The 16,973-nt window shown below is 35.3% G+C and overlaps 2 protein-coding genes across 3 annotated transcripts; one reads left to right on the top strand and one right to left on the bottom strand.

Moving 5' to 3' along the window:
* Positions 1-1,204: 1,204 nt before the first annotated feature.
* On the top strand, positions 1,205-9,578 carry LOC118751341 (myotubularin-related protein 13-like). Its single transcript, XM_036486144.1, has 8 exons — positions 1,205-1,630; positions 1,694-2,506; positions 2,577-2,963; positions 3,042-3,716; positions 3,801-4,710; positions 5,002-5,126; positions 5,530-5,612; positions 8,244-9,578. Exons 1-8 carry the CDS (start codon positions 1,231-1,233, stop codon positions 8,334-8,336), a joined length of 3,486 nt encoding a protein of 1,161 aa, XP_036342037.1. The 5' UTR covers positions 1,205-1,230; the 3' UTR covers positions 8,337-9,578.
* Positions 9,579-11,354: 1,776 nt separating this feature from the next.
* Positions 11,355-16,973, bottom strand: LOC118751340 (glycine receptor subunit alpha-4-like). Of its 2 annotated transcripts, none has more exons than XM_036486142.1 (8): positions 16,735-16,973; positions 14,313-14,496; positions 14,003-14,229; positions 13,808-13,890; positions 13,603-13,737; positions 12,175-12,241; positions 11,769-12,090; positions 11,355-11,694 (listed from the first exon to the last, which is right to left on the bottom strand). In XM_036486142.1, exons 1-8 carry the CDS (start codon positions 16,890-16,892, stop codon positions 11,545-11,547), a joined length of 1,326 nt encoding a protein of 441 aa, XP_036342035.1. In that variant the 5' UTR covers positions 16,893-16,973; the 3' UTR covers positions 11,355-11,544. The 2 variants fall into 2 exon arrangements, with proteins under 2 accessions (XP_036342035.1, XP_036342036.1); XM_036486143.1 differs by having other exon boundaries at positions 11,778-12,090.

The following is a 16,973-nucleotide window of genomic DNA, read 5'->3' as shown; positions in this document are numbered from 1 at the left end:
AATAGTTTATTTTAAAAAGTGCTCATTGCATTATAAATTATTTTTTTATATAGACGGGATAATGACTCAGAAAAATTTATTCCGAAAACTACTCAATGCCCAAAAAATTTTCAAAAAAATTATCTGACGAATTTTTTTCTTAGTGTATGTTTCTCTAAAATTTTTTTTTTTAAGTTGTTTTTTCTCATTGCATTTTGTAATAAAAGTTTGCAATCAATTTCACCTACCCAAATTGGCTTTCACTACGGAATACGTTTTGTACTAAACTCTTTCAAAAAATAATTTTTATCTAAAGATTTTTTTCGCGAACTAATTTCTCATTTTAAAATAGGAGTTTTGTAAAAATTGATTTTTTCAAAAAAATTTTTTATTTTCTATGTCTATTTTTTTAATCTTTTTTCTAATTCGAGGTAAATTTTTGTAAGTATATACATACATACGTATATTTGTTTCTAAAATTTTGTGATAAAAATAGAAACACAAATAAAATTTAGGCACATTAGGGGTATTCATCTCACGTCACAAACTGCCGAAAAACGCGATAAAATTATAAATTCCATACAAATTTAACATAAGAAAACAGAAAGCTTTAAAATGACTCACAGTTTACTCTTTGGGAAGCATGAAAAAAAAATTGACACAATAAATTATTGACTATTTACAAGCTTTTTTTTTATTGTAATGACACTGGTATTTTTGATGCCCAATTTTGTCATTAAATGTTTTGTAATTTAATTCGCAGTGGACATTCGGGATATACATACGTTTGTTTCCACATTTGGTTTTATAAATGGCACACATTTTTTTAATAATTTTTTTTTTTTTTGTAATTTAATTGTTTGGTGAAAATGCGGTATTGGAAAATTTAAATAAAAAAAATGCATATCACTTGTTACATTGTATAATTTTTAACAATTTTATGAACCTTTTTTCGGACCATACTGCACATTTTATTTTCTACAAACGCGTTCAAATGCTTTGCGCCAACTAGATTTTGTATTACCACAAATAGTTTTTACTAAAACACATTTAAATATTTATTCAGAACTAACATTTTACACGGGTTTCCTCAGCATAAGCTTCGAGCTACAACAAAAACAACAACCGACGTTTTTACACTGCAAAATTATAAAAATCTACTAATTCGCATAGCCTTACCTTAGCACTGATTTGTTTTAAGTTGGAATTCAAGTCGCTACCCCCTTTTCTCCTACCATTTATTGCAGTATTATGGGCTCGCATAGTTTAAGCGAACATTCAGACGAAGGCTTCGAGGAGAACGATGCACTGGAAGTGGGCGGTGCTGTCGGTAAAATTGTGTCGCGCTTCATCGATCGCGTCTGCACCGAGGGCGGTGTAACCTCCGAGCACATACGCAATCTGCATGACATGGTGCCTGGTGTGGTGCACATGCACATTGAAATGCTGGAATCGGTGTATCTGGAGTCCAAACGGCATCCACATGTGCAGAAGCCGAAGATACAAACGCCATGTCTGCTGCCAGGCGAGGAGATTGTAACAGATCACTTGCGCTGCTATCTGATGCCCGATGGGCGCGAAGATGACACACAAAGTTGGATACCAGCCGAAGGTGCACTGTTCTTAACAAACTATCGCATCGTGTTCAAGGGTAGGTCAAATGGGAGTCGATATTTTTTAAATAATGAAATTTGGATTAATCAAATACTTTTAGGTTCACCCTGTGATCCACTCGCTTGCGAACAGACCATCATACGCGCCTTTCCCATCTCCTCGCTGCTGAAGGAGAAAAAGATCTCAGTACTTTACCTATCGCATTTAGATCAAACTCTGCCAGAGGGTTTACAGTTACGCTCCAGCACCTTTCAGCTAATGAAAATCGCATTCGACACGGAGGTGACACCAGAAATGATTGAGACTTTCCGCAAAATACTCACGAAGGCGCGGCATCCGATCGACGAATTCGAACACTTCGCCTTCCAATCGTACGGTACCATAATGCATGGCACTGCACCATCTAAAACCAAAGAAAAATACTCAACACTAAAGGGTTTCGCTAAGAAAACAATTTTACGCAAATTCAAACAAAAAGCACCAACTAAACGCAAATTGGTTGCTTCGACACTCGATTTTGATACGCTCGCACCATCGACGGAAGCCATCGATACACATTCTCTTGACGATGAACTCGAAGATGATGAGTTCGAAACAAATACGGACACCATGCCACGCCTGCTGACCGCCAAGGATGTAGAACGCATGCGGGAACGCAGTTATGTGCGCGATTGGAAGCGTTTGGGTTTTGATGATGCACAAAATGGCTTCCGCATAACCACTGTGAATGCCAATTACAGTCTCTGTCGTTCGTATCCTGCACTCTTGGTAGCACCTGTGCAAATAAATGACGCCGCACTATTACATTTGGTGCGCTGCTACAAGAGTCAACGCATACCGGTGGCGACGTGGCGTCACCGCAATGGTGCTTTGCTGATAAGAGGCGCGCTGCCACACAGCAAGTCGGTTATCGGTGAGTTTAATAAGATTTTTATTGCAAGCGAATTGGTGATGTTATTTGAAAATTTTACAATTCATAACAGGCATGCTTAAAAACTCCACGGGTTCGAACACGATGTCACACGACGTCGCCAACTATCACGAACAGGATAAATACATTTCAGCGCTCATTGACTCAATGCCGAAAAATCTCTCTCTAGCATTGGCGCAATACAATTTGACCGGCATGAATTTGTCAATGAATTCGTTGCTATTGAACGCTGGGGATGAGTCGTCCTACCTTAACCGCGCAGACACTTCACTGACGCCGGAAGTTAGTCGCAAACATAAGTCGGCACATTCAGCGAGCAGTGATGCGAAATCAAATAACTGGACCGATTCGTTGAAACCAAAATCGAATACAATAAAAAACAACTCATCAGTCTCAGCAGCTGCGTCAGCGTATCGAAAGTTGCGGCTGTATGTTTTAGGTAATTAGCATATTTTGTAACACTCCCATATTCACTTCTTCATTCTCGTACTCACCTCTTTTTTTTCGCATGTGTCAGGTGAAAAATCTCAAACAAAATCTGGCATCAATGCAGATCTCTGCGCCGAATTCATAGCCGTCGACTATGCTGACTATCGGCAATCACGCATCGCTTTCAAGAAGCTTATGCGCGCATGCCTACCCTCGAATACAACCAACGAAGCGGATCAAACGTTTGCCAAAAGCGTTGAACAATCCGAGTGGCTGCAACAAATCTCTTCGCTTCTGCAGCTTTCTGGCGCTGTGGTCGATTTAATGGATTTGCAAGAGTCAAGTGTGATGCTCTCGCTGGAGGATGGCTGGGATATTACCGCGCAAATATCTTCGATTGCACAACTATGTCTCGATCCATACTATCGCACAATGGAGGGCTTCCGTGTACTCATCGAGAAGGATTGGATTGCATTTGGACATCGTTTTGCACATCGTAGCAATTTAAAGCCAACGCATGGCAATTCGAGTATAGCATTTGCGCCAACTTTCTTGCAATTTTTAGATGCTGTTTACCAAATACAAAAACAATTTCCAATGGCATTTGAATTCAATGAGTTTTATGTACGCTTCTTGGCTTACCACATGGTTTCGTGTCGTTTTCGCACTTTTCTCTTTGACTGTGAAGTGGAACGTTTCGATTTGGGTATCGCTTCTGTAGAGGATAAACGGGGTTCATTGAGCACCAAACATCACATGCTAGGTAATAATAAGTTTAAGCTTGTGCGTGTTGATCTATTGGGTGTGCAGTACCATTAACTTAATTAACACATTTCTCTAATCGCAGCTAACACCGGTTCCGATGACGAGTGCATCTACCCCATGGACGTACGCAGCAAGGCGGCACAATCTGCGGTGAATTTCAATCGCATCGGTCACTCCATCTTCGACTACATCGAACGTCAGCATGCGAAGTCACAGATTTTCTACAATTTCATGTACTGTGTACGCGACGATGTACTGCGTCCGCAGAGCTCTTTGCCTGCCCTAGATCTCTGGCCCTACTACACCAACGAAGAGTTGGCGCAGGGTCCACCGTACGATCTGGAGTTGACAAATGCCGATGATGAAATTGATCTCTCCGAGTTGCGTGGCAAACGAATTGTTATTAGCGCTGGCTATGATAATATCGAAAAGAGTAACCCCAATGCATTTGTTTGTCTATTGAGTGATGTGCGACAAGCGGAAACCGAACGTGGCCATCTGCCACAAAAATGGTTGCAAGTGTGGGATCAATTGGAGGTACCCCAAATGGAAGAGCTGACGCGCAAGTCATCGTTGAGTAGTATTCTATTGCAATCGCACGGAAAATTAGCGCACAAACGTTCCACTTTGGAGATACTCATGAAGGGTCGCTTAAGTGGCTATCAGGATAAATTCTTTCATCCACATCGTTTCGAGAAGCATCCCTATACAACACCCACCAATTGCAATCACTGCACCAAGCTGCTATGGGGTCCAGTCGGTTATCGCTGCATGGACTGTGGCAATTCTTATCACGAAAAATGCACCGAGGTGTCATTGAAGAACTGCACCAAATATAAGGCCGTGGATGGTGTAGTGCCGCCAAATGTCAACATATCGCAGGGTGACACCTCAAGTATAGCATCGAGTGCCGCTACAACGGCGCGTACTTCAAGCCATCATTTCTACAATCAATTTAGCAGCAATGTGGCGGAGAATCGAACACATGAGGGGTGAGTGTGATGACCTAAAACGTAGTGTTTTTATTTTTAATTTAAATGCTCGGAAATCCATGCATAACATTTGGCTCGCCGAAGAAACCTATGTAGATTTATTATAAGAATGAATACGATTTGTTAGAGACTATATATTTATGGAAGGCTTGATCCGGATTTTTTTTTTATTCCCTTAGGTTTTGGTTTCTTAAAAGGGGCGGATTGCTAGTGTACCAGACCGCCCTATATATTCTTTAATCTTCTGATTATTCTTAATTCATTCTACGACTTTCGTTTCTCTTTTTCAAGGCATCTTTATAAACGCGGTGCCCTCCTGAAAGGCTGGAAGCAGCGTTGGTTTGTGCTGGACTCCATAAAACATCAACTGCGTTATTATGATTCTGGCGAGGATTCACAATGCAAAGGGGTTATAGGTGAGTTGTCGAATGGAAATATTTACTAAAATCTTATTATCAGAAAACTGGAAAATTAACTTAAGCTGCACTTGGTAGTAGTAGGTTGAACAAGGAAATGAATTAGCAACCATAGTTTACGGGGTGTGCAGAGTGTACAGAGTGGTTAGCACTTCGATGATGCGGGTTCGATCCCTGCTGAAGCCTAGAAAAAGAAGTCTGATGAGGAGATGTGGTGATCTCCGAAATAGCAGCTATAACTTCTACCGCTTAGACTTTGTTGCTTTTGCCATTTTTCCTAATAAACCTTTTCGTGGTACAAAGCTCAATAACAATATTAAAACAAAATTTATTTTAAACTTTTATTATAAAACTTTCTAAAATAAATAATTGCCTTTTTTACATATTTTTAATCCTGACACAGAATTGGCCGAAGTGCAATCAGTTACGCCAGCGCAACCAGCACAAATTGGTACGAAGCGCATAGACGAGAAGGGCTTCTTTGATGTAAGTAATCACAAATACTCCTAAGCATATACATATGTACTTATGTTAAGGCCTTTTTTCTCGAGCTTTTGAGTTTTTGGATTATGTCACTCTGATCGTGAATAAGCAACATCTCAAAACCAATGCAAGAACTGTACATATTTAAACAAAAATAACCCTCCCTTTCTCTTCCCTAGAGAGGAAGCGATGTTGGACGCACCAGGGCTATTTTTTTTTTTTTTTTTTTTTTTAAAGGTTTCAGTTTGGCCCAAGGCACATTAAACAGGTAGTATCAGTAGAGCAAAAACAACATTTGCGTGTATTTTGTTGTTGCTTCTGGTATCGAAAGTGTCAAAAACTGTTCTGAATTTTTTCTTCTAAATCAAAGCGTGCCATGTAAAATACAAAAAATTATAAAAAATAAAAAATTGAAATTGGAAAAAATAAAAATTGATGCAACTTTCTTTCCTAGTAAATTTGTTTGCTTCTCGAAGCATTGATCCATCCTTTGCAAGGCCCAGTAATCAGCGGTCGTGCTGCTGAGTTGGGCGAACGTTCCAAAAGCTGCTATTCAATCGCTTGTTTTGTATGGAAAAAGGTTTCACATGCAAATGGATTTTAACAATTCAGAATTTTTGTGAGAAAAAATTAAAAATATTTGACATTTTCGAGACCAAATAATTTGAAAATAAATCAAATCAGCTGCTCTACTGATACTACCTGTTCAATGTACCTTGGTTTGGCCCTTGATAACTCTTATAGTTGTTGTTTCCCCAAAAAATAAAGTATAACGTTATGCTCAGCCCAATGATTTCTATCGATTTCTATACTGTTACTCACAAAATTGAGCGTACGGTTTTTTGTGTTAATATTCGCAATGTTTTACATGCTAAAATTTTTTGTTAATTTTGTATTAAAATATAGCTTATATTTTAGCAAACCCCATTTAAATCCAAGCATGAAACAGTACGAAAAGTAAGAAAAATCTGCAAAGTTTCAGCAAAATCACAAACTTTTTAATATGAATTTCATGAAGGAATTCAGGTATGCTTTTTTATAGCCCCTTTTAGTATAATAATGTGCAAATTTCAAAAGTCTAAAAATTCGCGTTGATTTTTGAGAATTTTTTTGCTGACTGTCTTACAAATTTTTTCCATATGAAGTATTTTCAGAATCTTTTTGTTATATACTTGTACATAAAAATAAAAATGCATACCTGATTTTTTTTAAATTCTTATTAAAAACTTTGCGATTTTGCTGAAGCTTTAGAAATTTTTGTTAATTTTCGTACACAGTTTCTTTCTTGGATTTAAAGATGGTTTGCTAAAATATAAGCCATATTTTAATACAAAATCAACAAAAAAAAATTGTGCATGTAAAACATTGCGAATATTAACAAAAAAAAAACCGTGCGCTCAATTTTGTGAGTAACAGTATATGGCTAGCTTAAAGTGAAAATTTGTTAAGTCCAATTCTTCAAAATTTACAGGAGAATAGAAAAACATAGCAAACTTATTTCTTTGCGTGTTCAAACTAAAACATAACTGTACTATTTGGTAGAATTCGACATTAATAAAAATTCTGCGTTCCTTTGAATTTTTCGGCTTCTTTGCGCTTTCTTTTACAATCTTCATTTCACTGCCTATAAAAATAGGCAGAAATAAAATAAGTAGTTCGGTGTTTTTGAAAACGATATTTAATTTTCCTTGTTTTTTGTATCACAATGTTAGTTTTTACAAAAAGTAGACTTGGCAACTTTTCACTCCTAGCTAGCGATGTGCATATACATCGTCCATCAACATTTTATCAACGGCCCTTATTGTCTCCAAAGTTCAGTTGGCTGAAAAATACGGCTTTGAACTTTTCCAACACCCGTTCCGAAGTAGAGACCTGCGCTCGTCTAAACAACTTCTTCTGAATCTTATCCAAACCACTGATTTTTCGCAGAGCTGTGGGCTTTATTTTTAATATAAAATTTTGTGAAATTTTTCAAGTTTGCCATAATCACTTAAGTAAAGGCAAACCAAGGAAACCTAAATCGTGGTAATTTTTAAACGAAACTACTCTATTTTTTAGCAGAAAAGACTAAAACTTACATAAAATCCGTCCCTGTTTATGACAATAAATTTTGCAGTACAAATCCTTTTTTTCGAGATAGTCTCGATACAATTCAGGTCACGAATTAACCTGTGTTGAGCGAAAATATTTTGTTAGGTGTCAAGAAAAGAAGCAAATATTATAATTTACATGGAAAAAAGAGCCCTACTTTTCGATATGAAGTTGAAGGCACCTTTTTGTACAGAATATGTATACATATCGTTGATGAAATGTAGAAAGGCCCTAACTGAAATTTTTTCAAGAAAACATTTTGTTGCATTTTTAAGTAGTCCAGTGACGAAAATAACAGTTAAATATCAAGCTTTTTATTTTTAGATCATTGCAAAATCGTTATTTTTCCCAATCAAGAATAGTCGTTAAATTTGGATTTTTAATTTTTCGATAAAAAATCATCGTTATATTGAATTTTTATTTGTGATTATGATCTAAAAACCGATATGTACATAAATATATACATACGTATGGATGTACAAAGATATGATATACTCATAAATATATATGTAATTCAAATCTATACTCTCATTTTTCACATAGCTGAAGACCAATCGGCGCACCTACAACTTTTATGCGGTTAATGCGAATTTAGCACAAGAATGGATTGAGAAAATTCAAGCTTGCTTACAGTAAATGAATTTAGCTGCTCATTGGGAGCATTTCCTCATACATATTTCCGTTTCTTGCGTGTATTATTTTTTACGTATAAATATTTTAGCTAAGCTAAGCTTAACATAGAAAAAAAAAATTTAATTAAACTACAAAAAATGGACGACCAAATGAAATAAGTATAAATAAAAAAATATATAGCGTTATACTCAAAGTTTAGCAGCGGTAATGAAGCGAAAAACAAAAACAAAAATATACAAAATTAAATATACAATACATTAGCATTATTTAAGCAATTATGTTTAAGAAACTTTGTGTGTGATTATTATTTTCTGCTTCGCTTTTTGTAATATTTTTTTTTTTTTAAAGAAATCAAATGAAATATTTTATACTTTAATTACGCTGCCAACAGCAAATAAAAAAATATTAATCGTTAGTAGAAAAAAAAATAAAAATTAATTAAATATACATAAATATCGACGCTCTCCCATCTGTGTGCGTAAGTGTGTGTATGCGCGCGCATATTGTATTTACATACATACTTGCATACTACATAGTATAAATTAGCTTTGGCTTCAATTTCTGATTATCTCTTTACGAAAAACGCAATTTCTCTGTAGTACTAGATGACATTGCGCTGCATTTGTATGTCCTGTATAGTAGTATATACATAATAAATGAGTTATAGATCGATTAGTCTAATTATTCTTATAATAATTATTAAAAGTTTTTTTTTTACTATTTAAAAAACATATTTTATAGACAAGCTGCAATTACCCTGTATTTAATAGAGAGGTGAGTTTTGAAAATTACTTTTTTCTATATTTCAATAAATATGCATACATACATAAACAAAAAACGCCTATAAGTAAATGTATACAGAGATGGGCAGCTAAATAGAGCCAATATTTAATTGTGTAGATATTTCGAAATAAATTGCATATTTTACAAATCAACCGAAATGTATAACAGCAGGTGTAAAAACGCGTGTAAAGAAATACATGAAAGAAATTGTTGTGCTCTATTTGGTGGTTAACCTCTGTACACAATAAAATATACATACAAAAAACCTTGTGTACCAAAAGATATTTGAAAATGCTTTTCCGCATGCTAACCTAAATGTAAAAAAAATACATAACATAAATACATACATAAATAACTTAATAAATAGACTTTTTCAATGTGATCAACCGATTAAATACTAATACATACATACATATATACATACATACAACAAGAAAGTTAAATTTATAAATAAATAGCATACATGTATTGTTTAATATTTAATAATTGAAATTTTCTCATTGTTGAAGGAAGGGAAAGAAAGGTAAGCACAACATCGGAAAAAGGCTCAACCAACTTTACCGTACCGGTTATGCAATGTTTGCCTGACCTTTTTTTTTTTTTGAGGCGGAAATAATGGGCAGTGTTTGCCTTTTATTCTTCAGGCCTTGATATGTATGTACTTAGGGTGGTCCGTTTTTATGTATGTGATACACAAATTTGACTGCTCTCACCCCCTAGCATTTTTCTGTATCAAAAAAAAAAAATATTTCGAAATAAAAAAATATTTAAATATTTTTATTTTATATATTTAAAATATGATTAAATAAACATTGGGCATTGTTATTGCAAGTTTCCTGAAGAGAAGCAAAGCTTTCCCGTCGAAAATTATAGAATTTCAAGACATCTGTACAATTTCTACGGAAATTTTTTCGCCCCACATAAAACACATGGAAAACTTTGATTGCTTTGAACGGCCACAAAATAGTTTCTTATTTCAAAATAATAAGAAAATAGGGGAGTATTTTTTCGGTATAGAACATTCCTAGGGAGTGAGAGCATTAAAATTCCGACTTTACTTTATTTGGGCCCCCTAATGTACATACTAGGTGCGCAAGATTTTTTTACTTTCGTGATTCTTCGTATTATATACTTGGAATTTTTTAAGTAATTAGGGGACTCTTCGGGACTTTACGGGATACCTCTGGTTATATGTTTTGGGATCAAACAGGATTTTCAGGACTACTTCTGGCCCCTGGGGATTTTCGGGATTGTTTCAGGATTATCGAGACATTCGGGATTCTCTGAACTATTTCGGGACTACTTCGGAATTCGCGGGAACACTACTTCGAGATACTACTACTTTGGAATTTTCCGAACTATTTCAAGATTAAGTGATCGTAACTTTGCTAGAAGTGGTTCGGCAACAAATTTAAATACACTTTAAATTATATTTTTTTAAGCAAAAGGGTTTAGGTTCTAAAATTTATTAAAGAAGATGGAATAAAAATATTAAATTTAAAAAAATAAAAATTATTCTATTGTTTGCCACTTATGTTTATTTATTTTTAAGAATTTTCAATTAAAACACATCTCATTTTCCAACAAAACCCTGTTTAAAACTTTGTAGAAAACTAAAAAAAAATCAACAAATTTTCATCCAAATTTCAAACATTTTTTTTAGAAGTGTTAGAATTTTTTTATTATACAGTTTTATAGCACACTCAATTGTAGTGTAATAATTTGCAAGTTTCAAGCGCCTAAAATTCAACGTTTATTTTTTAGATTTTTTTGTCGCATTTGCTTCCATTTAAAGAATAAACACAGTTTATTTTCATATGAAGGAAAACCGCAAAATCTTACGGTTAGAAAACGTCTCAAAATCTTGACCTCAACATTTGGGAACCCATTGTGAAACGAACTGTGAACAGCCCAATTGATTTGAATCGAAGAATAACTTAAAAATTGTACTAAAATCGAAAATAACTAGTTACAGGTTGGGTAATGAAAATTGTGAATGCCATGAGTGCTGGGAAAGTTACTCCTTTGACTATACAATTTTTTACGCATAGCGGATAAACTACGCAGATTCCGGAAAATACCCAGCATTAGTACTTAAGTAAAGGCCTTACTTAACGTCAATCCTGTAACAGGACAAACCCATTGAGCTATATACACCCTTATTCAACCTACTATTATCAAGGGCAACTGATTCGCCGCTATTTCCTAACAAACAAGTCGTGGGACAAGTCACAATAACACTATTGAAATAAACATTATTACGCCATAATAAAATTAACAAATAGACCCATTCCAGATGTAATGAAATGAGTCGTTGAATTTTTTAAATAGCTCTGCTATAAAAGACTTTAAAGTAAATATGTACATACCAATTTCAAGAATTTTCAAACAATAACAATTTGCTCGTTTATTTAAGCGACACTAACCACTAAAGGAATGTTGTCCAGTACACAATATTCAGTATAAAAAAGGAGAATGGAAAAAAGAAACGCGAAAATTTATCAATATAAATCGCTGTGGCATGTCCATGGCAGAATGTGTCATACTGTGGCTCAATTATGGATTCACGGTGATGATTCTACATAGAAATATTAGTGATATTATTCGTATTTATTTATTACAACATTTAAAAATCAAAGCGGTCACCATCACCTTTCTCACCTTCAAATCACCCAAATCGTGTATATTCTCATCCGAATAACCCTTCATGGCTTTCGTTGCCACGGGTCCCATATAGTTATTGACCACAGCAAATTCCATCAACGATAGGAATACAAATACCGAACATGATGACATCCACACATCGATGGCTTTCACATAGGATACGGGCGGCAGCGATTGTTGTGATTGTGTATTTTGTGTAGCGAGTGTTAGTAGCGATGTGACGCCGAGTGTGACGCGTGCCGGTATCGCTTCGGGTTTAATCCAAAATGAAATCCATGACATGACCACAATAAGTGCAGATGGAATGTAGCTGTGAGTGAGGAGTGGAATGAGGAATGAATTAAAAAAAAAAAAATAATAAATGTGCTTCATTTACCGTAATAGGGGCACTTACGTGTGAAAGAGATGATAGCCAAGACGTCGACGCAGATTGAAAACTATAGCCAGGCAAGTGAAATTACCTGAAAAATTAATTTTGGGAAACTCATAAATGTCGATAGATAAACATCCAAGAAATAATTTCTATGCGAAATACATACATATATGGATTTTAGATAAGGATATGAATATGTTCATGTCATCGCTATCACTTCATTAATGAAAGTATATGTATGTATGTAAATAAATCATTGCAGATTATGATTTCCTTACGCTATAAAAAAAAAAAATTAACTCATTATTTCGCGACAGAAATACTGCTTCACTTTTTGTTTTTTTTTTAATGTTAATATTAGCTTGTTTTAAGCATTTCTAATAAAATTAAATTAAAAGCTTCGTGTTTTTTTGAGGCATTTGAAATTTTCTAAGGATTTTTTCAGGGCCGTTCAGAGTTTTCGGTAGTCTACATGTTTTAATTTTCGCGACTGCGGAAATTTTTCGATGTTTTTGTTTTACGCTTTATGATTTTCTCGGAGTTTCTGTATTTTTTCGAAGATTTTCTGGGTTATTTGTATTTAATGTTCCGGGATCAAGTTTACTTTTCAGATTACCGAGAGTCGTCGTGCTTTACGTTTTGCGACTCTTCTGCATTTTTCGGATTCGTTTTACTTTTCGCGAGCTTCGGGATTTTTTCGGACTTTTCTGAACTTTGGGAATTTTTTCGAGACATTTTTGGAAATTCTCTCAACTTCTTCTGCGCTTTCCTGGATTCTTGGTTTCGATTTGCCGGATTATTCACGCGATTTTTCATGATTTTTTGCTTTTCCGAGACTTTTTAGTATTCTTCCAGTTTTACTTTTTGGGTTTTTACAGGACTTCTCTGAGTTTTATTTTTTTTTTGAACTTTGTAATTTTTTTAGAACTTCACGATTTTTTTCGAAGTTTTCTAGATTTTTCGTAGCTATTTAGAGTTTTGGTGCTTTCTTTTCCGGGATTATTTGGAGCTTTTCGAGACTTTTCGGTATTCTTCAGATTTAACATTTTGGAATTTTACCAGGCTTTGCAGATTCTGCAAGTTTTATTTTTCGAGAGCTTTAAGCATTTTTCCAGGACTATTCGGAATTTTTTCGGTGTTGGTCGTATACTACTTTTCGTTATTCTTTCCGACTTTAGGAGCTTTTCAGTATACTTATTCCCAGTTTCGCCAATCAATATTAAAAATTATCAGGTTGAAAAAAAAAAACTTGAAGAGTTTTGGTCCATATTGAATTTCAAATAAAGTTTGTGCCTTGAGTCTTTGGTTTTTGCGCAGCTCCTTGTATGCGCAGTGCTTATGTATGTATGTATGTATGGACGAATGGGTGAGTGTGTGCGTGTGTGTGTGTGTGAATTTTTGCACCCGTATTAAATTTCATTTATCCACCTAAATATAAAATAATCATACCTGTCGAGTATTCTATGGTACAATCGGTTGTATAATTATTCGATATATCCAATTGTGGTAATTCAATTTCGCTATTAACCACCAACGGATCGGTCATATTCCAAATGAATACCAAATCTTCAACCGTGTGTGATACTAAAACAGAAAGTTAGTTACATAAGTTCAAACAAGAAATAAATTACTAATTTAAACCAAAACAACTCACAACTCTCAATCATCATGGAACAAATTTGTGTATCATGTGGATAGGATTCGAATTTCATGGCACAAGATAACACCAAAGTTAGTCTGCAAAAGCAAAGTAGGCAATGGGATTACATATTTCAATTTAATGTTCTGTTAAATTTTTATGAAAAAATGCATTCTCATCAACAAAGCAATTGCATACTCGCATACTCACTTTGACATGTAGAGCAATGTCTTGTCATGATATAGCCATAGGTAATGATTCGGTATGCTCATCTCATGGAATGTGACTTTTTTGGCATTCTTGAAGAAGCAATCTGGCCGCCAAATGCTATGCAACCAATCGACATCCAGTATACGATACTGTTCGCTCATGTTCTCTGGCAGTCGCAGGCGGGGATCACGCCAACTTTGTGCTAGGAATACGTCGGTGACATATGTCTATAAGTAGAGATAGTTATGCATATTCTTGAATTTTGCAAAATATTATTATTTTTTTTTAATTTTTTGTTTAGTGTAATTACCATCGATTCTTCATTGATCGAATCCAATGACAACACTGTCACATGAAAATAGACAACGGTCGGCTGTCCGAGTAATTTTGGCGCGCGATTTTTATCGTAATTTTTCGATGGTATTGGCAATATATCAGGCAATGATAAGCTGGATTCGATGCCGGTGACTAATTCTGCGCTTTCAGTGATATTTCTAAAAATTAAAAATGGTGGTTATTTTGAAAATGAAAGTAATTTTTTCCAGGTTTGTTATATTTTAATCTAAATTATAGTTCTGGCAAAGCCGATCCCAAGTTGGGTTGAGAAAAGGGAAGGGGCTATACAAAAGGCAGTAAGAGGATGACAAACAGAATTCCCTCGACGAAACCCGCTGTATCTCTTCGCAAGTCAAGGCGTTTGGGAGCTGAAATATGAGCATTGAAAGCGCTGCAGCAAGTCGGATATCGTAAAAGTTCAAGAATCGAGAGGGCAATCGTCACGGAGGTGCTCCGCCGAAATCCCTCAACGTCGAGACACCACACTTTTTCGCCGTACGAGCTCTGTCAAGGGCATTCACTCTACCCGTTACTTACACGGGACCCATCACCCGTGAATGAGGAGGAGTACCAAGCCAGGCAACTAAACTATCTACTCGTATTTGAGGCAAATCCCAGTAAATTCTAAAGCGGCCTTAGCCGTTTTAGCACGGACATTTTACAAGCATCGCCTTTATCCAGGAGCAATAGCGTATACCGCAAACAATGGAACGATGGTATGTATGAGCTTTACAACGATATAGACATAGTACGGCGGATTGAAATACAGTGGTTCCGCTGGCTTGAACATTTCGTACGAATGGACAGACAACGCAGCTAACTAATAAGGACTAGGTCGCAGTGTAGGTGGATTTATCTTTCTAGAGATTTTAAGCTCCGCCCACTACAGGGACTAACAAACCATTGTGGCAGGCATCGCTGGCAACTCATGGTAGGATATGATGCAAATGCTTATAAAACCAAGTGGTGTAGCAGTGAGCGAGTGGTTCTTCTTCTTCTTGATTGGCACTACTACTTCTTAGCGATTTTGGTCGAGTTAAAAATAGACTGACCGAGTGAAGCTATGTAAGTCCCTAACCAGCTGGTCTTTCCAACGCAGAGAAGCCCCCTTCCTCTTTCTCTGCTACCACCAGCTCGTACCATACGGAGTACTTTAAGGACTGGTTCTTTTGTATCTATTCGTACGATATGACCAGACCAGCGCAGCGCCAAATTTTGATTCTCGTGGTATGTCAATGTCGCTGTAAAGCTCTTACCATTCCATAGTGTCTGCGGTACGTCGAGAGAGGATTTTACTTCTCAATTTCCTGCTTAATCCAAAGTAGCACTTGTTGGCAAGGGTGATTCTGCGTCAGATTGCAAAGCTAACATTATAATCGGCTTTCACGATAGTTCCCAAGTATAAATACGAGTTCTTCATAAACTTCAAAATCATATCTTTCAAATGTTAGGTGCCCAGGCGCGCCTGTGCGGTTCAGTTCCGCAGTTCCTAATATCTTCTTCAACTTTAGCTTAAAGAAATCTCACGAAACCTGTTTTGGTATCAAACTGCTCCTTTCCAAATCTGTCGGAGCTAATGGTGCTGCTCAGCGCCATTTTACACGGTCGTTTTAGCGCGCAATTCTGGCTTAGGTGGTTGCAAGCCTTTTGTAAGAGAATTGAAAAAACTATAGGCAAGATAGTTTGAAAGTTTTAGTTTAGTCTGGCAAGAAAGTCTTCCAAAAAACAGCTACCTTGCCAATTTTCATGATGAAAAGCTCTTGGCCGAAAGCACTTGAGCGTGTTCCAAATGGAGATGTATATCATTTTGCACCAATAGTCGCAATGGCGAGGAAGCAAAGCATTGGCGTGGCATTCGAGAGATCCGAGGCTCAAATCCTGGGGCAGCGTACTTTTTTATTACATTTTTTTAATCAAAATCTAATTAAATTTTTAAGTTTAACAAAGGAAAAATATTTTTTTTTTTTATAAACTTATTTTATATTTTTTTTCTTTTTTAATTTAATTTTCTTTTAATTTTTATATTTGAATATGAAAAATATATATTTTTTAAATTTCGTTTAATTTTAAATAGCTTATTTTTTTAATTGATGTACTTTCTTTTCTTTTTTAATTTATTTTTCTTTTAATTGTATAGTTTTCGATTCATTTAATTTGTAGGACCTTTTTAATTTTTCAATTTGTTTATCTAATTCTCCTTTAATTTCTAGTTTAGTTTATTTATATACATATATTATAACAAGCGAAGTGTCAGAAGTTTGCATGTATAAACTTAAACACGTGCATCCAATTTGCTGATGTAATATTTAGCATACATATTCTATGCAAAATATGTATTCGAATTATGTCAATTGCAAATATAGAAATATTAAATTGTCAAAATGCACATTACTCACCTGAAACCATGAACACAATTGCACAGCAATATTGATTTTTCCAACAAATACAAATGAATAACGAAAATGACTAGAAATCTTTGTTGATTCAGTTGTTTAAGCACCGTACGCATTTTGTTGCACACACAACGGTATTGAAGTGAAAGTTTCATATGCATTTATATAATAAATATTAAAGCACTGCTGTGACGTTATTTTATGTACCAAGTAAACGCGCAGCATAAATTTTAAATTTAATT

This window comes from Rhagoletis pomonella, unplaced genomic scaffold (genome assembly GCF_013731165.1).
Source record: "Rhagoletis pomonella isolate Grant_MI unplaced genomic scaffold, Rhpom_1.0 Rhpom_scaffold_00654, whole genome shotgun sequence".
Classification (NCBI taxonomy): domain Eukaryota; kingdom Metazoa; phylum Arthropoda; class Insecta; order Diptera; family Tephritidae; genus Rhagoletis; species Rhagoletis pomonella.
Note: the sequence above shows the minus strand (reverse complement) of the source record. Positions and strands in the feature narration are given on the sequence as shown.